The sequence below is a fragment of the Meles meles genome, chromosome X (genome assembly GCF_922984935.1).
Source record: "Meles meles chromosome X, mMelMel3.1 paternal haplotype, whole genome shotgun sequence".
Classification (NCBI taxonomy): domain Eukaryota; kingdom Metazoa; phylum Chordata; class Mammalia; order Carnivora; family Mustelidae; genus Meles; species Meles meles.
In genome coordinates this window covers 92,706-115,968 of record NC_060087.1, presented here as the reverse complement: position 1 = coordinate 115,968, position 23,263 = coordinate 92,706, and the positions used below count along the sequence as shown (strand labels likewise).

At 64.7% G+C, this 23,263-nt stretch overlaps 1 protein-coding gene and 1 long non-coding RNA gene across 5 annotated transcripts in view; one reads left to right on the top strand and one right to left on the bottom strand.

Annotated features, from left to right (window-relative positions):
• LOC123934921 (cohesin subunit SA-2-like) overlaps positions 1-23,263 on the bottom strand; it is a 55,054-nt gene that overhangs the window by 6,948 nt on the left and 24,843 nt on the right. For 3 of the 4 annotated variants that reach the window (XR_006816846.1, XM_045995152.1, XM_045995153.1), the window contains 16 exons: positions 22,937-23,060; positions 19,102-19,200; positions 16,891-16,970; positions 14,095-14,202; positions 13,122-13,233; positions 12,392-12,506; positions 10,030-10,133; positions 8,946-9,038; positions 8,731-8,820; positions 7,965-8,171; positions 7,047-7,123; positions 6,546-6,633; positions 4,994-5,074; positions 4,193-4,285; positions 3,006-3,168; positions 2,284-2,432 (listed from right to left, as the gene is read on the bottom strand). Coding sequence is in view for 3 of the 4 variants with exons in the window: in XM_045995152.1 (XP_045851108.1) it covers positions 2,284-2,432; positions 3,006-3,168; positions 4,193-4,285; positions 4,994-5,074; positions 6,546-6,633; positions 7,047-7,123; positions 7,965-8,171; positions 8,731-8,820; positions 8,946-9,038; positions 10,030-10,133; positions 12,392-12,506; positions 13,122-13,233; positions 14,095-14,202; positions 16,891-16,970; positions 19,102-19,200; positions 22,937-23,060 (1,783 nt within the window). In the remaining variant the exon portion in view is untranslated. Of the gene's footprint in view, positions 1-2,219; positions 2,433-3,005; positions 3,169-4,192; positions 4,286-4,993; positions 5,075-6,545; positions 6,634-7,046; positions 7,124-7,964; positions 8,172-8,730; positions 8,821-8,945; positions 9,039-10,029; positions 10,134-12,391; positions 12,507-13,121; positions 13,234-14,094; positions 14,203-16,890; positions 16,971-19,101; positions 19,201-22,936; positions 23,061-23,263 lie in introns of all 4 variants that reach the window. The other variant, XM_045995154.1, reaches the window with a different exon arrangement.
• LOC123934923 lies at positions 4,913-7,943 on the top strand. Its single transcript, XR_006816847.1, has 3 exons — positions 4,913-5,044; positions 6,609-6,696; positions 7,317-7,943. It is a non-coding gene; the product is annotated as an uncharacterized LOC123934923 (long non-coding RNA).

Genomic DNA, 23,263 nt, shown 5'->3' with positions numbered 1-23,263 from the left:
ATCTACCCGTCCTCCACCCATTCATCCATCCATCCACCCGTCCTCCACCCACTCATCCACCCATCCACCCGTCCTCCACCCACTCATCCATCCATCCACCCGTCCTCCACCCACTCATCCATCCATCCACCCGTCCTCCGCCCATTCATCCATCTACCCGTCCTCCACCCATCCATCCATCCACCCGTCCTCCACCCATTCATCCATCCATCCACCCGTCCTCCACCCATTCATCCACCCATCCACCCGTCCTCCACCCACTCATCCATCCATCCACCCGTCTTCCACCCATTCATCCATCCATCCACCCGTCCTCCACCCATTCATCCATCCATCCACCTGTCCTCCACCCATCCATCCATCTACCCGTCCTCCACCCATCCATCCATCCACCCGTCCTCCACCCATTCATCCATCCATCCACCCGTCCTCCACCCATTCATCCACCCATCCACCCGTCCTCCACCCACTCATCCATCCATCCACCCGTCTTCCACCCATTCATCCATCCATCCACCCGTCCTCCACCCATTCATCCATCCATCCACCCGTCCTCCACCCATTCATCCACCCGTCCTCCACCCATTCATCCATCTACCCGTCCTCCACCCATCCATCCATCCACCCGTCCTCCACCCATTCATCCATCCATCCACCCGTCCTCCACCCATTCATCCATCCACCCGTCCTCCACCCACTCATCCATCCACCCGTCCTCCACCCATTCATCCATCCATCCACCCGTCCTCCACCCATCCATCCATCTACCCGTCCTCCACCCATCCATCCATCCACCCGTCCTCCACCCATTCATCCACCCATCCACCCGTCCTCTACCCATTCATCCATCCATCCACCCGTCCTCCACCCATTCATCCATCCATCCACCCGTCCTCCACCCATTCATCCATCTACCCGTCCTCCACCCATCCATCCATCCACCCGTCCTCCACCCATTCATCCATCCATCCACCCGTCCTCCACCCATTCATCCATCCATCCACCCGTCCTCCACCCATTCATCCACCCATCCACCCGTCCTCCACCCATTCATCCACCCATCCACCCGTCCTCCACCCACTCATCCATCCATCCACCCGTCTTCCACCCATTCATCCATCCATCCACCCGTCCTCCACCCATTCATCCATCCACCCGTCCTCCACCCATTCATCCATCCATCCACCCGTCCTCCACCCATTCATCCACCCGTCCTCCACCCACTCATCCATCCACCCGTCCTCCACCCATTCATCCATCCATCCACCCGTCCTCCACCCATTCATCCATCTACCCGTCCTCCACCCATCCATCCATCCACCCGTCCTCCACCCATTCATCCATCCATCCACCCGTCTTCCACCCATTCATCCATCCATCCACCCGTCCTCCACCCATTCATCCATCCACCCGTCCTCCACCCATTCATCCTTCCACCCGTCCTCCACCCATTCATCCATCCATCCACCCGTCCTCCACCCATTCATCCATCTACCCGTCCTCCACCCATCCATCCATCCACCCGTCCTCCACCCATCCATCCATCCATATCCATCCAACCCCCATCCGCCCATCTAGTTCTCTGTCTGCATACCCAGCCATGGGCCCGTCCACTCATCCACCCACCATCCACCCACCCATCCATCCATCCATCCATTTATCCATTCATCTACGCAACCATCTATCCACCTACCCACCCATCCATCCACCCGTCCATCCGTCCATCCATCCATCCATCCACCCATCTGTCGTCCGTCCATGCAGTCATCCCTTTCCCCAGCCATGCATTCATCGAAACTCCTGGGCCTCCTTCAGTCCCAGGCACTGACGATAATTACTTGGGGTACATCAAGGACCAAGCGGAACAGTCAAGTCGCAGCCCTCATACGCTCGCATTCCATCTCAGTAGTAACAAAAGAATGAAATTAGAGCAGCAACGGTTCACGGAAGAAGACTGCGAAGTTTTAAAGGACAGGATGTGAGGTTCTAAGTGAGGACAGTCTCCGGGACTTAGGTTTGGGAAGAGGCGTGAGTGATATAAAAAGGCTTATGAGACGCTCCCAGGAATGCCGCCCACACACACACACACACAGGTGGGCTCACCCACAGGAGCTGTCGAAGGAAACAGGACAGGTTAACGATAGTGAGTCCGTAGGTCTGGGTACTTTCCACTCATCTCCTCTCTTTTGGAATCTTTCTACCCCAATTCTGTGTCTTACACAGGAGAGCAGTGGGCGGGGGAGGGTGAGCTCGGGCCGCGGGGACGGGAGACCAGGCAGAGACCTTCAGGTAGAACTGGTAGATGTCGGCGGCCGCGCTCATCTCCAGCACGTTGCAGACGATGAGCTTACAGAACACGGCCAGCATGTTTCTCCTGTGGAACAGCTCGTGCAGCTCGTCCGCGTCCTCCTCCTTGTAAACTCTGCTGGGCCCTGCCGAGACAGCCGGTCTCTGCCGTGTCTTCCCGGGGCCGCCTTGCCACGGGGGAGCCGTGGGGCGGGTGGGGTCATGATCCCGGGGGGCTTGGGGGTGCCGGCGTCGTCTCCGTGGACCAGTGCCAGGACAGCAGTGGGTCAGAACCGCCGCTGGACACGCTGACCCCCAGAGCGCGGACCCAGGGCCACAGAGGAGGCCCTTAGTGTCATGGGGTCCCCGTGTTTCCAGGTCCTGACCGCCTGGCCAGGGCTCCCCCGAGTCTTCCGTGGCAGCGTGAACCGAGAACCCATGTGCACGGGAAATGCAGCTCCAGACCCCAGCGTGTTCGAGCCCCCGACGAGGGTCGTCCACCTCCCACCCGAAGTCTGCACAGGCCCTCCTGCCCCTGGGCTGCTCCAACTGTCCCCAACCCCCGAGGTGCCCCCTACCGTTCTACCGCAGCCCCCATCCCCCAGCCCAAGGTCGTGCCCTGTCGTTACCGCCCAGACCACCTCCCACCCCAGGCTGCCCCAGCTGTCCCCACTCGAGGTCTGTCCTCCGTCCCTGCCCTGAGTCCCCGGGAGGCTGACCTGCAGCTCCGGCCTCCTCCAGGAACACGTGCTCCTTGACAAAGGTGAGGAGCTTGCACTGTAGGACGTGGTCGGGGACGAAGAACAGCAGCCCCAGGCCCGTGTCCTCCTCAGGGCCCTGGTGGCTGAGGATGAGGAGCAGGTCACACAGCAGGATGAAGGCCTGAGGGGGGCGAGGCGCTGCGGGGTGAGGGGACACGGACACGGACAGGGACAGACACCCGCCCCCCAGGGACGGACCCCGTTTAGTGCCCCGGCAGCCGCCCAGGCCAACCCAGGGCTGGACGAGAGCCGCAGGGCGGGGAGGGGCCCCTCGGAGACACGCGCCGCTGAACCCCAGGCTGCAAGCGGAACACCAGAGACAGACGACACGTGGATGGACAACACGCGGGCGAGAGACAACCACGAACGCCTCACAACAGCACACGGCACACACGCAGGACGGACACGTCCCCGACATCCAGGCTGCACAGCGGCACGGGCCGCGGCCGGGATCGGAGCCGCACAGGCCGGACACCGCGGACACGTGCTCGTGACCGGTGGGGGAGCGGGGGAGGGTCCCAGGGCAGAGCTCAGCGGCTGGAAACGGAGATGCACACTCAGCCTCCTCAGTCGGCCACGAGTGCGACGAGAGCGAGGTTTTATGTAAGGTAACGGGAGAGGAAATTCTGGAATTCTGAAAGTTCACATGCGCATGGGAAGAAAACGGGCAGGAGCCCCAGCGCGGACGGTGGCAGGAAGCGGGCGCCTGCATCCAGCGTCAAGAAGCCCTTAGAACAGCTTCCCCGCAGACAGGAGATGGCCCCGAAGGTTCCGTGTACGGCCACCTCCAGACACAGCGGTCAGGAGTCAACGCCCAGCGTGTCCACCGCCACGGCACGGGGACCGGATCACGGGAGCGACCGCCAGATGGATGCGGTGGTACAAACGGGCCGTGCACACGGGCTCCCGCGAACCGGGGCGTGCAAGCAACTTCACAGACGTAAGATGCTCACACGACGCTACGAGGGCCCCCCTCAGGCGTTCCCCTCATCGTTCAAGAACAAACGTCGTCGTACGAGACACACACTGAGAGCAGGAAACGGCATCGCGGCCAACCCTCACTGCCCTGACGTGCTCGAGCCCACGTCGCGGCTGCTCCACCAGCCCCGGGAGCACCCGGCGAGCTCGCGGAGAGACGCACGCACCTTCTCGCTCAGCACCTTGCTCTGGTGGTTCAGGTACACTCGGCACACCAGGCAGAACCTCATCAGCCTCTTCCTCAAGTCCAGGAGCGCCTCCTGCCAGCGGACAGCCGGCGAGCAGGTGCCCGTCAGCTGAGCCCCAGCGCCAGCTCACGTACCTGCCCGCCTCAGGTGAGCCGGCGTCGGGTACGTCCCCGCGCAGATCGACCACCGCCCTCGCCCTCGCGTCCGCCTTCCCTCCTCCCCATCCCCGTCGTCATCCCCTCCCTCCCTGGTCTTTAGCCCCATCCCTCTTCCCCGCCTACATCTTTACCCCAGGTCCCCTTTCCCCCATCTCCTTCCCCTCCCCTATTCTACCTCATGTCCCCTCCCCGTATCTCCATCGTCCCCCACTCCATATGGTCCCCACACGGGTCTAAACTTCCTCCCAAGGAACTCAGGCCTGCAGATTTCCAAGAAACCAGAAATATAACCCCGAAGTGTGGCTGGCTTCCAACCAAGGGACTGGCCAGCAGCCGGGGAAGGACCAGGGTCTGTCTCTCTCCCAGAAGCAGGTGCTCAGAGGTCATCTGAGCCTCGCTCCGCACGGCCGGCGGGCAGGCTGGACGGTGGGGTCGGCCACAGCCCCAAGTCAGCTCTCACGTCGGAGTCCAGGAGCCCAGGCGGCCCCCAGGATGACAGCCGCCAGCCACCGGTGGGGTGGACTCCTGTCACAGCGGCAATGCCGGCCCCATCCCGCTCCATCGTTCCCTCCTCACAGACTGCCGCGGACACACGCCTGACCTCCTCCACACCCTCACCCACCTGGGGCGGCAGCCGGTCCGTGGCGGCGACGATCTGCCACAGGAGCGCATAGTAGGTGCACTGGAGGGCACAGTGCACAACCTGTGGGACGCAGGGCCTGTCATGGAGTTGGGGATGTGGATGGGACACCCACCCTGGGGACACTCCTTTGCAGAGAACCACGAGATTTCACGCGGTACCTGCCCCTCCCCCACTCAGGGCCTTTTCCCTGACCGGGACCCTTCTTCCCCTTCATGATCCTCTCCCCTCCATCAGGACACTCCCCGGGTCCCTTTCCCCCCTGAATCTGCCCCCCACTCGGGACCGACCCCCAACTCCTGAGACCCTCCTCTCCCAGGATCTGTCCCCCCTCAGGACCCTACGGCTCCCCCTCAAGACCCTCCTGTCTCCAAGATCCTTCTCCATCAAGAATCTGCCCCACCCCCCCACCCCCAAACCCTTCTCTCCCCTCAGGACCATTCCTCTCCTCAGGATCCTTCTCTCCGCTTAGGACCCTCCACCCCCGCCATGCCTCCCTCCCCTCAAGACCCTTCTCTCTCATGATAACCCATCTCCCCATGCTTCGTTCCCCTCATGACGTCTCTTCCCTCAGGACCCTCCGTCCATGCTGCCCTCCCTTCAGGACCCTCCGCCCCCATGCTTCCCTCCCCTCACGACCCTTCTCTCCCATCAGAAAACCCCCCATGCGTCCATCTCCTCTCCTCTCAGGACCCTCCCCTCGCCATGCTTCCCTCCCCTCAGGACTCTTTCCTCTCCTCAGGACCATCCTCCCCCCCATGCTTCCCTTTCCTCAGGACCTTCTCTCCCCTCAGGCCTATCCCCCACCATGCTTCCTTCCCCTCAGAACCCTTCCTTTTCCTCAGGACCCACCCATGCCTCCCACCCCTCATGACTGTTCTCTTCAGGAACCCCCCCATGCTTCCCTCCCCTCAGGACACTTCCCTCCCCTCAGGAAACTTCCCTCCCCTCAGGACATTCCCCCTATGCTTCCCTCCCCTCAGGACACTTCTCTCCCCTCAGGACACTTCCCTCCCCTCAGGACACTTCCCTCCCCTCAGGACACTTCCCTCCCCTCAGGACACTTCCCTCCCCTCAGGACACTCCCCCTATGCTTCCCTCCCCTCAGGACACTTCCCTCCCCTCAGGACACTTCTCTCCCCTCAGGACACTTCTCTCCCCTCAGGACACTTCCCTCCCCTCAGGACACTCCCCCTATGCTTCCCTCCCCTCAGGACACTTCCCTCCCCTCAGGACACTTCCCTCCCCTCAGGACACTTCTCTCCCCTCAGGACACTTCTCCCCCCTCAGGACACTTCCCTCCCCTCAGGACATTCCCCCTATGCTTCCCTCCCCTCAGGACCCTCACCCCCCCATGCTTCCCTCCCCTCAGGACATATCTCCCCTCAGTGAACCACCCCATGCTTCTCTCCCCTCAGGACACTCCCCCTATGCTTCCCTCCCCTCACAACCCTTCTCTCTCCTCAGGACCCGCCCCCGCATGCTTCCCTTCCCTTAGGACCCTCTCTCCCCAGAACCCTCCGCCCGCCCTCACCTCGGTGGGCAGGCTGCCCTGGTGCCGGCGGAAAGTCAGCAGGCTGTCCATCTTCTCGTACAGATTCCAGCTGCTCAGGTCGTGTGCGCTGGCCAGAAACGCACACGAGGATTCAGGGCTCATCCCCACCGGGAGCTCCGACGTCCCCCAGGTGAGCCGCGAACACCGGTCAGTAGGTCCTGGAGCTGAGGGATCCCCTCCCGGCAGACTGAGGGGCCACAAACCCCAGATGGCCCAGCTGGGCTCCCTCCAGTATGACGTCCCGCACCTGCCTGGTGAGGCAGTCCCCACTCCTGGGGACGCAGCTCCGGGCCCCGGATGGGTGGGATGGGCTCCCGGGTGGCCCAGGGCCACCAGGCACACCCGCAGGACACCCGTAAAAGGTCCGGGTCCTCCCCACCTCACGTGGGACACGGGGACATCTGTCAGAGTAAGGCAGCAGGCACATGGCCTGGGGGTCGTGTGAGCTCCCCGAGGGAAGCGGCGCGTTGCCCCACTCACCTGTAGAAGGCAGCCAGTCTCCGCAGCGTGGAGCAGATCCGCCCCATCTCGCCGTGTCCGAGGAACAGGCCCTGCTTCTACACCGCGGGGAGAGAGCAGAGGGGGTGGTGGCGGGACACGCACGTCCTGGGGGGGCTTCCCCAGGACACGGACCCGCTTCAAGCCAGGCCTGTGTTCCTGCCTGCTCTGTCCCCAACCTTCCGGAAGGCAGCCCTCTACAATCTCCAAAGGGAAACAGTGCCCCAGGCCATTCTGTGTCCGGCTCCGCAGGAAACGAAGGGGACCAGAGGACACCCTCAAGGACGCGCAGGCTGCGGAACAAGGACAGTGGGGATCTGCGACCTCCCATCCCCATGCACTTGCCCCCCATTCCTGTCAAGAACCTGCCACAGGGAATACATTTCTCCCTTTACAGCTGAGAGAACAGACGCAGAAGCGCGTTGCTGACCTCCAGCACCCCACGATCGCGGCAGGCCCAGGTTCAAGAGCAACCCGGAGTCCTGCTTGTGGAAACACGCAGGGCGTCACAAGCAAAGCGCCTCAGTCAGGGCTGGACGCCACGCCCACAGGCCACGCGGCCCTCAGTCTGTCTGTGTCAATAAAGTTTGACTGGAACGTGGCCCAGTGACGCACTGTGTCCAGTGTTCTCGGACCCAGAACGGGAGGACCCGCCTGACCCAACGTGTTTGTGACGCGGCTCTTTACAGAAACCATCTGCCCGCCAAGTGCAGACAGGGCAGCGCCTCCGGGGCAGGCTGGTCTAACGGGGGCTTAGGGGGCTCCCGCGGAGAACAGTGCAATACTTTGGGACCCGCTCGCACACACTCCCCCTCCCGTCACAGGGGCAGCGAGACCAGCTGCGGCTCCGACAGAGAACCCCGCCCCACGTCCAGCCCCGTCAGACCCCTCGGCCTGCACCTCGTGTTGGATGAACACGTCCAGCAGCGGGGTGAGCGTGTCCACCAGCATGTCCACCAGCCGGCTGCAGGCGGGGGCGGCCTGGCCGTGCGCAGAGCCCCCCTCATCACAGTACGTGCCGTAGGCGCGGGCGCAGGCCTCCAGCACCGCCACGTCCGAGTGCCGCTGCACCAGGCAGTCCAGCTCCAGCAGCGCCGCGTCCAGGTACTGCATGGGGGCGCGGTGCGGGGCAGTGAGAAAAGGTCAGGGGGTTGTAACAGAGAGAAGCAAAGGTCAGGAGATCGGCAGGAGGCCAGGGGGGTCAGGGGTTGAGGGAAAATGTCATGAGCGTGAAGAAGAAAGGTTGAAGGTCATACGGGGAGCCGTCGGGGGTCACAGGGTTGAGAGAAGATAAAGGGTCAGGGAAAAGGTGATCAGGGGTTAGGTGGGGGGGGCAGGGGATCGTAGGGTTCAGGGGAAAGGTCAGGGGCGGAGTGAAAGGTCACGCGGTCTGGGAGAAGGTCAGGGGTAAAGGAGCAGCTGCGGTGCAGGGAGGGGGGCATGGCGCCATGAGAAAAAGGTCAGGGGACCTGCAAGCATGGGGGGTCATGGCCCAGCCCTGCACTGCGGATGGAAAGAAGACAGCAGCCCGACACCTGAAACTCCAGGGGGGTGGCACGTGGCCCCCATGCCGGGACCCAGACAAGGGGTGCGGCAGGAACCCTGAGAAGGAGGGGTGTGGCCCCCGCACGTAGCGTTCAGGGAGGAGCAGAGTCCTGCGACGTACCGAGCCCAGGCCGTCCATGTCATACACGTCCAGGTTGCAGTACTGTGGGATCTGCAGGAGGGGGGTCACCTTCTCTTTGTCCGCTGCAAACTGCCCAGAGAGCAGGCATGAAGCGGGGTCCCCAGCCTCCCCTCACTTCTGCAGCCTCCTGGCCTGCCCTGGAGCTCCCCCAGCCTCCCTGGGCTCTCAGCCTCGGGCCCTTCCCCACTCGGCACCTTGGAGAGCAGCTGGGGCAGCACCTTGGCAAAGTGTCGGCTCATGTGGGCATGCTCACGCCAGCGGCGGGTCCCGTCCACCTCCCTGGCGGCCTGCAGGCAGAGCATGCGTGGCCTGAGCCCACGACGGACCCACGTGAGTCCCACGGCGGCCCTGGCGCCTGCTCCCCCATGGCTAGGTCATACCCAGGCAGAGCTCCCCGAAAATCAAGGATAAAGCTCTGAACGACTACTCGGGTTTTTGTTTCCAAGGAAGTGCTTCCCATGCAGGGACGCCATCAAGAACTCCGCTGTTTCCCCCACGTTCCCACCTTACGGTGAGACCCTTCTCTAGTAGTACCGGTGTCATCAACCGGAGACTAACACAGAGCTTCACGTGTGCACAGAGAATACGACAGCCATGGGAGGACAGAAGCGGAACTGGGAGGGACTCAACCAAAGCCCAAGGACACCTGGAGCTTCAGCACCTGGAACAGGCAGAAAGAACCCTCCCCGGAGCCTCAGGAGGGAACACAGCCCTTTTCGCCTGGATCTCAGTGGTCCTGCTCTGCTGGGATCTCAGCATCCTTGCCCCGCCTGGATCTCGAGACCTCCAGAGCGGGGGCACCATATAACGCCTGTGGTTTTTAAGTCCCCTGGGGTGTGATCTTTTGTCCCAGCGGCAGCGGAGGCTCACACGGAAGCGATTCAAAGGTGGCCAACAAATAGCTGCATCCAGAGTGAACGCGGCGTAAGGAAGGCTGTGGCGTGCCCTCCCCGGGGAGGCAGACGGCAGACACAGGACCCAGCGGGCACAGGGCTCGGTAGCCAGCAGGAGGGGTGGGCGGCAGCTGCAAGGCGTGGCCGGCGACACCTACCTGGGTGGCCAGGAGTCCCGCCCGCAGGGCCAGGGGCCACGGGAGCAGCCAGGGTGACAAGCACAAGGCGGAAGCGGCAGCAAGCGGTGCTCAGGGCCACGCGGGCGGGGGGCACTGCGAGGCAGAGGCGGGAGCGGGCGCCACAGAGCTCTGGCACGACAACCACAGCGGAGAGCTCAGCACAGGGGACGAAGAGCATCAAGGCAGGGGCGGGGGGTGTCACTGACTTTCTTGCCCAGGCGCCGGCCCGCGGGTGGCCGCCCCTCTGCGGCTTGTCTCACGGCGGCCACGAGGATCTCGATGAGCACTCTTTCCTGCTGGCCGGTGAGGGCTGCGGGGGGACAGCGCTAGCTCAGCACACTCTGGCCTCCCCAGAGACAGGACATTCCTGAGACGTGCCGCTCGGAGAGGCCCCGGTCAGCCCGGTGTGGGCTCAGAGCACGTGGGGCAGGGACCCTGAGACGGAGGAGTGTGGCCCCCACACGTAGAGTTCAGGGAGGAGTGCGAACGTGGCCAGGATCCCAGGCACAGCAGAGCCCCAGCACAGGTCACAGACTCCGTGACACGCAGATGACAGCAACCAGGGCCCGGCCTTTGCCCAAACTGCCCACAAAGCAAAGCGCTGCTGCCCGTTCACCTCCATGTGGGGCTCCGCGCACTCATCCCTCGGGCTCCCCGGCTGCGGTCCCAATATCCCAGGACTCAGGTCTAAAGCCATCCCGTCGAGGGGACAGGCTGTTCATCGGCAATTCTGTGGTCACTTTAACTCATCACACCCACCAGAATCTCAGAATGGGATGGAACTTAGGGGAAAAAAGGGTAGCCCTAAATTCACTGACAGGTGTCCTTGAAAGAGAACAGGAAACACACGCAGAGGAGAAGCCGCGTGAAGACGGAGGCAGAGATAGGAGGGATGCGGCCACGAGTCCAGGGACGCCTGGAGCCCCAGAAGCTGGAAGAGGCAGCAAGGACCCTCCCCTGGAGCCTCAGAAGGGAGCACAGCCCTGTCCTGCCTGGATCTCGGCAGCCCTGCCCCCCCACCCCCCTGGATCTCGGCAGCCCTGTCCCACCCCCCGGATCTCATCTCCAGAGCTGCGAGAGGATGGACTCTAGTTTTAAGCCACCAGATTCGAGGTAATTTGCCACAACTACTCTGGAACTTCACATGTCGGTTCTCCTGCCCTGTGTCCCACACCCGAAACGTGGCGCCCCGATGAGCCCAGGGACAGCCAAGGCTCATACACAGAGGCAAGAAAAACAGAGAGCACACAGCTGGGCCCCAGACATCTGGCTCAGAGTAGAGGAGGCATCCTCACGACAAAGACAGACGCCCCTTCGGTGACCCCAGGGAGCACGGTTGAGGCTGCTGGTCCCGCCAAGGAACGTGATGGGCCTCGCCGCCCGAGACATGGCACTGGGACTCCTGCGGCCAGCAGAGGACGCCGCAGCAGACGGCAAGGGAAGCAGCGGGCGCGGGGATCGCGTCTGCAGCACGGGGTCGGGGACAGGGCGTCTCAGAGCGGCAGGGCCTTGGGTGGGCTGTGGAGGACAGTATCAGAGGAGAGGCCGTCTCCTTGCCGGTGGTGTCGGGGGCGCGGGGTCTCAGAGGGATGGGGAAGGGGGTCTCAGCTGCCGGGGGGTCGTTCACCAGGCACTCTGCCCACACTGCACCCTGACTCTGCGGCCAGGCTTTGAGCCTCAGGGGCTCTTACAGGAGAGCAGCCCATGGCCCTCGTCCTGCAGACCCCCGACCAGGGACCTGGGAACCACATGCTCTAGAGCCAAGGCCCGCTCACCCCAGGAAAGCATGGCGCGTGCCCCTCCCCCCAGCCAAGCGCTCGAGGAGCACACACATCGCAGGAGGCGTGGACGGGCCTGCCTGCACCGTGCGCTGCTAACCGGGGTCACAGACAGCACGGGAGGACGCCCGGCGGGATGGCAGGGGATGGCGGGACAGGGACAGAGCGACACGAGGTGGGGGAGAGTAGGAATTGGGACAGGGATGCGGGGACACAAGGGGACAGTGAGACACAGGGACGGTAGGACTCGGAGGACGGGGACGGTGGAACAAGGACAGTGGGAGAGGGCAATGGCGGGACATGGGGGATGGGGACAGTGAAACACTGGGGGGGAGAGTAGGAATTGGAACAGGGATGCGGGGACACAAGGGGACAGTGAGACACGGGGATGGTAGGACATGGGGGATGGGGACAATGGGACCTAGGGGCGGGGCATGAGGACACTGGGACACGGGGGGACAGCTGGACAGAGACAGCGTGGGATTTGTGCGATGTGGACAGTGGGACATGCGCCAGCGGGACACAGAGGCGGTGTAAGAGTATGGGGACAGTGGAACACGGGACACCAGCACACAGGGACAGTGGAACACGGGGATGGGGACAGGAGGACATGCGTACGGCAGGACGTGGGGGGTGGGGGGACAGCAGGACATGGGGGGACAGTGAGACACGGTGTGGGGAGATAGCAGGACACGGGGTGGGGGATGGTGGGCCTGGCGGGCACGGCAGGGAGGCCAGCAGGGTCGCGGCCCTGGTCCACGACGCAGAGCAGGCTTCGGGCCACGCTCACCTTGGCGCCCGCCACGTGGCTCCAGCAGCAGGGCCGTCATGCACTCCCAGTTCCGGACCAGGGCGGGCGCTGCCTCCCACAGGCCGTCCACCAGGTACGGGACGTGTCTGTGGAACTGACAGGGACGTGCCCGGCACGTGAGGTCGTGAGACCGTGAAAGGGGGACGTGGGGTGACACGGGGCGGGGAGGTCATGTGATGAACACGCGGGGCAAGGAGAACACCGTGATGACGGCGACTCAGGGCGGGGAGGAGATGGTGGTAAGGCCATGGGGCAGGGAGGCCACGGACTGATGACACAGGACGGAGGACACAGGATGACACGGGGAGGGGAGGACACAGTGATGACAACACACGGCAGGGAGGACACGCGATGACCCGAAGGGGCGGGGAGGACACAGTGATGACAATATGGCCCAGGGAGGACACACAATGACGACACGGGGCAAGGAGGTCAGGTAACGACACAGGCAGGAACGGCTCCCTTCCCAACCCTCCCGTGAGTGGTCCCACGAAGACACGCGTGGACACCAACCCAGGGACGCGACTCCCACGTGCCCACAGCCAGCGTCGTCCACACAGGAGCCGAGCCCCTTCCAGCCCAACAGAGGATGCGGGCCTGTGACGTACGACACGGCACGGAACACGCGGTGTGGGCACGGGACACGAGTCTGGGCCCCGCACGTGGCTCGGACATCCTGCCCCCGGGCCCCACGCAGCCGGGCCCTCACCTCGCCCTGCAGGTAGAAGTCGATGAGCGCCTTCATGTTCTGGAGGTTTCTATCAAACTCGTCAGGGGGCTCTTGAGCAAAGAAACCTTCGGGGGGCGGAGGGGCCAGGAGCCTAGGGACATCAGAGACAGTGACCGCAGTGCTGGCGTGGAGGGGGACCCCGTGCACTTGGCGGGGCCCCCGGGTCCTGTGGGGCCGGGCCAACCTGCACCCCAGTGCACGCCTCTGCGCACACCCTGCACACAACGACCCGGGGAGCAGGAAGAGCCGGGAGCCACAGGGACAGGACGCGGACCACGGAGGAAAGTTCTAGAACCGACTTGTCTGTCCGAGCTGACTGTCAGCTCGGGCCAGCTCTGGGGAGGGAACCCACAACCAGACGGCGCCCCGTCACCGCACCCCAAACCGCAGAGAACCAGAGGCGGGGGAACCTTTGCCTGAACGCAGACCCGCTAGTGAGGGCCAGACAGCCAGATGGCCAGGAGGGCCCCTCAGGGATACAGAGCATGCTTCAGGGCCTCAGGGGGCTACGAGGACCTGAGAGGCTCACAGGGGGCCTCAGGGGGCTTCAAGGACCCGAGTAGGCTTCAGACCCTCCGGGGACCTTCCGGGACCTCAGGGGCAGGGGCCACCGCCACCTCCTCAAAGCAATCCACGTGCGCACATGCCTGCCACACGGACCAAGCGGGTCGGCTCCCACTCGTGTTCCAGACTCTGGGTCAGTGTGTCCTTCTGTCTCACGTTCGTGTCCACCCCGCGGTGTCCCTCGGGGCCCAACACCTGCTGTCCTGTGTAGCCGTGGTCACAGGCCCTGCTGTTCTCTAGGGTCCTGGGCCTCCTCCTACCCCATCTGCAGATCCGCAGCTGGTGGGACGCGGGACACGGGACGGGGACCCCACCTCCAACACCACAGTGACATCACGGCCCTGGAGACACCAGCAGGGGCCCCGGGGTGGCCGGGCACGTGCCTTACCTCTTACAGATGAGTTCGCCCGCGGCGGTCGCCATGGGCCTGTAGGCCGCGTACACGAACTGGAACAGGAAGACGTACTCCATGGTGGAGAACACGCCCACGTAGTGCCTGCGGGGAGACGCGCCTGAGCCCAGGGCCCTGCCCTGCCCTTCGCCGTACACGCTGTGCATACGAGGCCTTGCACACGGCTTTGGCACACAAGTGCACACGGAGCTTTATTCACCACACGGGTTTGTGCCCACGCGGCTCTGCACACAGAGTGTGCCCACGGGGCTGGGTCACACACGCCTGTCCCTGAGAGCAGACTGGGGTTCTTTGCTGGGCCAATGGCACCGACCTCAGCTTCCGCGAGTTGTGGCCCCTCTGGAATCCCCATCCGTCCGAGCTCACCTGGGGCAGAACACGTCCCCGGATGTGAGCTGAGGCCACATGAGACTATGGCCCGTGAGCAGGATCCCGGGAGAGTCCTGCCTCCTACAGGGCCTCTAGGGTTGGGTTGGTTCCTTCCCCTCTAGCCAGCCACGAGCCCCAAATCAGGGAAAATCTGCATCCTCTCCTGCGTGTGCACCCGGGCTACCAGTCGCCCAACCCTCCACCCTCCGAGCAGGTGTCCGCACAGAGGCAGACACGGAGGGGCAGCAGACGTCCACGGGCGCCTGTGGTGGGAGCGGCTGGGGGATGTCGGTGGGGGTAGCACCAGCGTGACCCTGTGTCCAAGCACGTCCACTGACCCCACACCTGACCACAGCACCGCGGACTGACGGCCAACGCGGCTTCGTGGGCGTTCCCAGAACCAGCAGAAACGGGGCCGCCTAACGTGCTTCACTGTCTGGGCTTCGAGTGGAGGTGGAAGACGCCCAAGGACACGGAGAGCCCAACGAGGGGCTGGGACAGCTGTCCTCCCCCTTGGACCCTGGACACAAGGAGCGCTTGCGGTGGGTCCACAGCAGCCCCGTCCGAACCTCGGGCTCCAAAGCCACACGGTTCTGCCCCACGGGAGGCACACGGGCTTCTCCCACGACCGAGCCCAGTCATCGGGCGCCCACCCACAGACTCAGGCCACGGTGCAGCCCCAAGACCTGGCACTTTGCTCACAAGGCCCCCAGGTGCTGGCAGAAGTGTAGTCAGAAGGCCTGGAAGCAGGACGGCCGAGGGCGACAAAAGGTGGGTATCCCGGCCGGGGGTAAGGCCCAGCAGACACACACTTCCTCCCCTTTGTGGGATACACGCCTTCGACAGATTAGACACGGCCCACCTCGCTGGGCAGGATAAGCCCTTCACCCCCGTGCAGATCTATGCAGGAAACTCCTCACAGGCTTTCTGGAATCGGGCGTGAGCTGCCCCCTGCCCCCACCACGAGCAATCAGGCTGCCACGATGCTCCAGCCGCTGCCACTTCCTTACAAAACCAGGTGGCCGACGGCAGCCGGCCCAGCGCCTACCCTCAGCCTGGGAGGGAACCCCTCACAGGTGGACAGCTTAAGCCAAAGAGCCGCTCTACATGCCCCGGGGCCACCTGCCATGGTCCAGGCCCATCCGCTCCGCCGCCCACGAGCCACACCATGGGCTCCCAAACCCAGCTCACAGACACACGTCCTGGGACGTCCCCAGCTCTGGGATCCTGAGCCAATGCCCCCAAAGAGCCTCCCTCCAGATGCACGTGTCCACCCGTCTCCTGTTGGGTCCATCTCCGTGGAGGACCCCGATGAACACAGCAGCCGTGGGAAGACCAAAGGCAGGACATGCAGCCACCCTGGGCCACCCAGCCTGCACAGGACAGGAGACAGAGGCCACCACCCCGGGGTACACGCTACTCTCCGTACGGGTCCATCTTACACTACGCCAACTTGTCACCTGCCTGCCGCTCCTGGATGTGGGCATCCGGCCAGGTGCCGGCAGCGCCGGGCACCCATGGGACCACAGCGCAGCATGGAGGAAGGCCGGTGCCTGGCCTCCAGCTGTGACAGTGTCCCTCTGGGCTGCGGCGGGAGGCAGGGCTGCATGAGGGTCCGATGTCCACGTGGTCCCACTCTGTCCTCAGCACGGAGCAGACAGATGGCACCACGGGCAGGCCCCAGCCTTTGGGCACAAGATGTCCCCACAGCGCTCGCCTGGGCATCTACGCATGGGGGTGGTGTCCCCGTGCCCCCTGCTCCAGACACACCTGACATCAGCATCTGACACGTGACTCACTGAGCCAGGGGGTGCATCGTGCAGCTGGGGAGCGTCCGAGGGAACAAGCGCCCATCGTCCCAGCCCCAGCGCCGCCGTGACCCACGCGTCTCCAGAACTTTCTGCAGGCCCGGCCACTGGTCTCCACCTCCTGACACCAGCTCCTCGGCACCCCGGGAGCCCCCGACCCAGGCCCAGGAGCAGACGGGAGAAGCTGGGACTCCCAGAGAGAACCCCAACTGCTGAGGGCCAGGCCCGGTCCGGTCTGACCTTTCAGGTGACCCAGGGGCCCTCCCCACGGACCGCGAGCACGGACGCTGGAGGCAGAGGTCTCTAACCGAGCCAGACCGCGGCGCACTCGAACACAAGAGCAAAGGCGTGGCACGGGTCTTTAGCCCGACAGCGCTCCGCTGGCACGACCCCACAGCCCCGCCGCCCGCGTCCAGCAAGCCTGGTGGCTCCAGGCCCTGCACAGCCGTTGCAGGGCAGGGGGGGGGGGGGTGGCGGCATGGGCGCGATGACGTACGGCCAGCGGGACCACGGGGACCTCCAGCCGGCAGGGGCACCGAAGGGGCACGCGGGGACCTCCAGCTGGCGGGCGCGCGGCACGGGCACGGCGACTCACTCGGATATGAGCCTCAGCAGCTGCATGCACTCCGACGTGATCTCCGGCTGCCTGTCCTGTGTCATCGACAGGATCCGTTTCTGTGGAAAGACCCAAGACGAACAGGCGTCGTCCCAGCGCCGTGTGTGGGACCCAGGGCACCACGACCCCCCGCCCACAGGACGGACGGCCCCTTCGGAGGCACCTGACATCCCGAGTCAGCCGCAGCACACAGCCCGGCACCGATCACCCAAGAGGCCGGGGCGGCGAGGGCCATGCCCCGGGCGCCGGCAGCACCCTCTCCCGACCCCCAGCACGGCCGGTCCCACGGCCCCCAGACCCGGGCTGCTTGCTGAGTGGGGGCAGGTGTTCTCGCCCTGCGGCGGCATGGAGGACTCGGGGCTGGGTCGTGAGCTGGTGCGGCTGTGCTTTCGGTGACTGAGACTGCAGCACCCCCCGCCGGGGCTGACACCCACGTGTCCCCTGACTTTCCAATGTCCCCAGATGTCACCGCCCGTACAGATGGATCGTGACAGGAAATGCGCAGCACAGAAGCTGGAGCCAGAGGCCCGAGACCTCCAGGGCTCAGGAGAAGCGCCGCCTGGTGGCCTCCACCAGCTCCGTGGCCCCGCAGAGTCGCCCAAAGACGGCCGTCCCCACCCCTGCCCAGCCTGGGGCTGGGGGGGGCCACGGAACGAGTCCCCGTCCAGGCAACGGGACTACATGTCGCTCCTTTCCTATGAGGCACAGGGGACGACTCTGCATGACCTCTGCCCCACACATGGCGGCCGGTCCCAGCCGGCGGACGCACGGGCTTGGCACCACGCTGCCCTCCTCTGGGGGGACTCACCACCACCCGCAGGAGGCCCTCCACCCGCCGTGGGCACGGGGCATCTGCTGCGGGGCTTTCGACTTCCGCTCACTCCTCTCTGCCTGTTGATCTTATGTTTCCCACAGACACTGGGAACCACCATGTGGACGTGAGGACCACGGGGCAGGGCACGCGGCTGTCCCCAGAGCCGGCAGACGTGAGAGGGCTGGCTGGGGGACCCCATCTCCAAACATGGCCACACATTACCCCACGGGGTTCACGGAACCAGGACCAGGAGCTTCTGGCACCCAGACACAACCGTGCCCTGTCGGGGCTCAGGACGTGCTGGCCCAGGTCAGCCCCTCGCACGGCGTGGTGTTCCGACTGCGAGGCTGCGGGCAGCGGTGGGCGGTATGAGACGGGCGGTACGGGACAGCCGCCCGCCGCGGCCCTCACTCCCTCGGGGGCGGGGGCCTCCCTGCACCCAGAGGAAGGCATATCCGAGCTCGCACACAGCAGAGAGGACCGTGCTCCCGTCTTCCCACTCTTCCTCAGGCGTCAGGTCCCTCTTCTGGGTGCCTCCGCGTCCTGGAAAGGCTCCGAGGACAGGGGCGACGTCCATAAACGGAGGCATGTGTGGCCCTATTTTGTCGGGCCTCGCTGGTCTCCGGTCTGACTCCACTGGGCACCCTGACGCGGTTGAGGGACACTTGGTCCTCCCCCGCACCCACAGGGATGAGATGACCCACTGGGTGGCCCCCGCCATGAAGGCTGGCCCGCCGCGTCCACTGGCCACCTCCGAGGCCCCACTCTTGCTCCCGCCCAGCCACGGGTCCCGGGGTCGGGTCCCTGACCGACCGACAGTTGGCCATCCTGCACAACGGGCGGTGGGATCTCGGAACAGCGTCCCGGGTGACGGCGTGGCCCCCAAACTCAGGAACACAGTGGGCGGCCCCCTCACGTCGTCCCATGCACCGGATGACCGACCCACAGTCCGGGAGCAGTTCGACCTCTGCGAGCGGACCCTGGGCCCAGCAAGGACGTGCTGCCCCGCCAGGACGGTGGGTGCTGAGCCCTCCCACTCCCGCACCAAGAGGATAGAGGGTAGCACCCCAGCTGGCCCACTGGCGGGCGCGTCTGTGCTCCGACCTCAGCCCTGCACACAGAGCACCCTGCTGCCGGGGCCCATGTCAGCCGGTGGGCTGGGAAGCGTGGGTGCTTGGCCCCGGGCTCGGACCCCCAGAGAACCTTCGGCTCAGCCTCGCAGGACGGCAGCCCCGCGCCGGGCTGAGATGTGGCTGGCACGCTAGGCCAGCGCGCGGCGGCGGGACGGCCACACGTCCGCCGGGATGCTCGGGGACGGGGAGACGGGGCGGCAGCCGGCGGAGGAAGCAGCCGCCGGGACGCGACCCCTCACTCACCTTGAACTTGTAGAAGAAAAGGCCCAGCTTCATGGCCGACTCTCTCTTCTCGTAGAGCGCCTTCAGCGCCAGGATGCACTTCATCCGCACGCTCGCGTCCTGCAGCCGAGACACGGGTGCCGTCAGCCCGCGAGGGCAGCCTCCCACACGCGCTCCACAGGAACGCCCCTTCCACGACCTCGCAGACCGGCCCTCAGCCGACAGCAGTCCAGGCGGGACACGAGGGTTTGCAGCCCCCCCGGTCCAGACACACGCCCGCTGCGGTCTGCACGGTGCGGCCGAAACCGTCACCCCAGGACCTCAGGTCGGGGCTGCACTTCGAGGTGTGGCCTTCAAAGAAGGGATTCAGTTGTAAGACAAGTTCGCAAGGTGGGACGATCCCACAGGACTGGGTCCTCACGAGGAGAGGGAATGAGGACACGGACACACAGACGCGGCCACGGGGGGACACGGGAGGGGACGGTCCACATGCCAAGGAGAGAGGCCACAGGAGGAAGCTGCCTTGGTCACGCCTGGACCTGCCTGGAAGTCACACTCCTGGCTTCAGCCCTGCCCGGGTCTCTGCCTCCCAGCACCCCGGACTGAGAGGCACGAGCAGGTGCCATCTGAGCTGCCCGGTCTGGATGTCTGTTATGGCCACACAAGCTAATTCAGTGCCCGCAGCTGAAACAGCTCTGAGCATCTGGATCGGTTTTTCGCCCCAAGGCTCCATGCCCAACATGGGGCTCAAACTCAGGACCCCACGATCAACAGCCCCACCCTCCACTGGCTGACCCAGCCAGGCACCCGTGTGGGATTTTTCTCTTAAGCAGACAAACATGCCGTTCGGACCCACGCAGCCAGCGACGTCTCATCTTCTGAGAGACGAGAGTCATCTGGTGTGGACGCCGCTGCACTCCTCTGTGTGCGTGAGAACACTCCGCACACTCAGAGAAATGTACCCGGGGGCACCTGGGGGCTCAGTCAGCCAACGGTCTGCCTCTAGCTCAGGTCATGGTCTCAGGGTCCTGGGTCGACGGGCTCCCTGCTTGGCGGGGAGCCTGCTTCTCCCTCTGACCCTCCCCACCGCCCCGCTTCCGAGTGTTCTCCTGCTCTCTCTCTCAAGTAAATAAGTAAATCCAAAAAAGAAGAGAAGAAACCTGCACCCAGACCACTGAATCTCAAGTGCAGGTCAGGCATGTGACCGCTCTGTGCCCCACGTCCTTCTGCAGAAAACCAAGTGAGGCCGCGACGGACTGTTTGGGGAATAAAGAACCACGTGCAGAGCACGGAGCCCAAAGCAAGGCCACACATGTGGCACGAGGTGGGGAGAGCTGCTCAGTGCGGACCCGCGTGCAGGGGTGCCCTGGCTGGCTCCCTGTAGGGCAAGCCCACGTCCTCTGCGCTCAAGGGTCAGTCCCTGCAGGGCACCTTCTGACAGCCACTCCCGGGGTTGTGAAGGGCCTCACCATGCCCTCCCGGAAGTCTCTGGCCATGCCCCGAGCAGAGCGGAGCAGGGCACAGCAGGGCCGGGACAGAGCAGGAAGGTCCCAGCTCCAGGAAGGAACCCCGCAGCCACCACACGGCCTACACTGTGGGAACAGCCGCCCTCCGTGGATCCTGGAGGCCCCACGTTAGCCACAACTAGTGCCCTGACCGGCCTCCTCCCTCCACACATCGGCTCCCTTGGCCGAGCACAAACAGCCCCCGAGGGCCTGGGAAAGTCACTATGTTTATCGTTTGTGCACGAAACCCATCGTGCTCCCCCCAAGAAGGAAAGGCAGAGAAGTCTGGTCCAGCCAGTGTCTGTGAACCCCAAATGCCTACGTTCAGTCCCAACCCCGCAAGGATGGGGTGCGGAGGTAAAGCCTGTGGGTGGGGACCCCGTGATGGGTTCCCGTGTCCTCGCAAAGGAGACCCCAGAGAGCTCCCTCGCCCCTTCCTCCACGGGAGGACCCAGTGAGGAGACGCCATCCGTGAGCGGGCCAGGGGATTCTGTGCGGACCCCGAGTCTGCGTTGCCTTGACCGGGGACGTCTGACCCCAGCAGGGAGAGCAACGGACGTGAGCGGATCACGAGCCCCCCGGGGGGGTGGTCTGCCACGGGTCCCCGCGCACGGCGCACGACGCAACCCTTTGACCTTCCCATCCTCTCTCCTGCCTGCAGAAGAACCCCGTCTGCCCTCACCGCCCAAGACCAGTCACCATGCGTGAGCGGCCACGGCCTGCCAGGCACACGGATCACCGAGAGCATGCCCCAGCGAACACGCTGTGCGTCCTAACCCGGAATAAGCCCCCGGGGCGTGAAAACCCACACACGACCCAGCAATTCGGCTAGGGTCCCGCCTGCAACGAGCACACGGAGCAGTGCGTGCGCCACGCAGAGATCCCTCTGCACACCTGCCCGCTCCCCCCACGCACACCTGCCCGCTCCCTCCGTGCACACCTGCCAGCTTCCAGCCACGTGCACCTGCCTGTTCTCTCCATGCACACTTTCCCGCTCCCCCCATGCACCTGTCCGCTGCCCCTGCCACACACCTGCCTCCTCCCCCCACACGTTCATGCCCGCTTGCCCCTATGTACACCTGCCCGCTCCCCCCACACACTTCCCTGCTCCCCCTATGCACACCTGTCTGCTCCCCCTGCCACACACCTGCCCGCTCTGCCCACGCACACCTGTCCACTTCCCCGACATACCCCTACCAGCTTCCCGTCATGCACACCTGCCCGCTCACCCCTACCAGCTTCCCGTCATGCACACCTGCCCGCTCGCCCCACGCACACCTGCCTGCTCCCTCCACGCACACCTGCCCGCTTCCGCCCCAGCCCCGCAGACACCTGCCTCCTTCCCCCACCACACACGACCGCTTACCCTGACACACACCTGCACCCTCCCCACAACCTGCCCGCTGCCTAACCCCAAATCCCCACCCATCCCTGCACACCTGCCAGCTTCCCCTACACACACCTGCTGGATTCCGCCCCCCACACCGGCACCTTCTCCCCCAACCTGCCTGCTACCCGCACCCGCAGCCACCCACCACCACACACCTGCCTGCTTCCCCCCACACGCCCGTACCTTCCCCCAACACAGCAAGAGCCCCAGCCCGGGAGTCTGGAGGAGGAGGAGGACAAAACCGGCCCATCAGCTCCAGAAACACAGCCACAGGCTCATCACAAACAGCCCCCAGGCCTTGTCACGTTCGGTTCTAACACGAAACGCACGTTTTCGGAGAACTGACTGTTCCTCATCTACGTCTGTGACAGGGAAGAGACACCGCCCGGTACTGGCAGCCGTGGGCATCCCCCATGTTTGCGGGGCTGGGCCGTGAACGTGCAGGTCCGGGGCTATGGCTCCCGCGCAGCCACGTGCTTACGATTCCCCGCGTCAGGCCGACTCGGGCTGGGGACGTGTGTCCTGGTTTGGGAGCTGGCGGCAGATGGACAGGTGGACGGGGCGGGCTGACGAAGGCTGCGGATAGCGACCTGGCGTACGTGTGCAGCAGGCCATGCCTGCCCGTCATCCAAGCGAGGGACCCGGCTGCAAACTCTCTGCTGGAGGGTGGACACGAAGGCAGGGCCGTGTCCCCACTCCTGCAGGGGACAGGGGAGCCCCTACAGCCCGAACCCTATGTCACCGCACAGCGTGGACAGCTACAGTGCGGCCCCTGCGTGGAAAGCCTCCTTCGTAACCTGGACTCACACCAAACCGTCCAGGACGCGCGTGCTCGCTCCGGGAACGACCGACAGCGGGTGCACCGGAGGACCTCCCCGCTGCGCAGGGGTTGGAGCGGCGGGGCCCACGCCCCGGGGCTCCTCATCCACGCGCAGAGGGTGGAGCAGCGGGACTCACGCACCTTGTCGTACAGCATCCAGCCGATGTACTTCAAGTAGTTGTTGTCCAGGAACAGGTCCGGGTACAGCCTGATCCAGCAGCCCAGCTCCCCCATGCAGATTACACGGATGTCCGAGCTGACGTCACTGAGAAGCAAAGCGAGAGTGTCACCCAGCGGCCACGTGACATCACTATCACAGTGGGGCCACGTGTCTGTGTGATGCTGAGTGACAGGACACGTGGGGACGTCACGGCCTGGGTGACGGGACATGCGGGGACGTCACGGCCTGGGTGACGGGACATGCGGGGACGTCACGGCCTGGGTGATGGGGACACGTGGGGACATCAC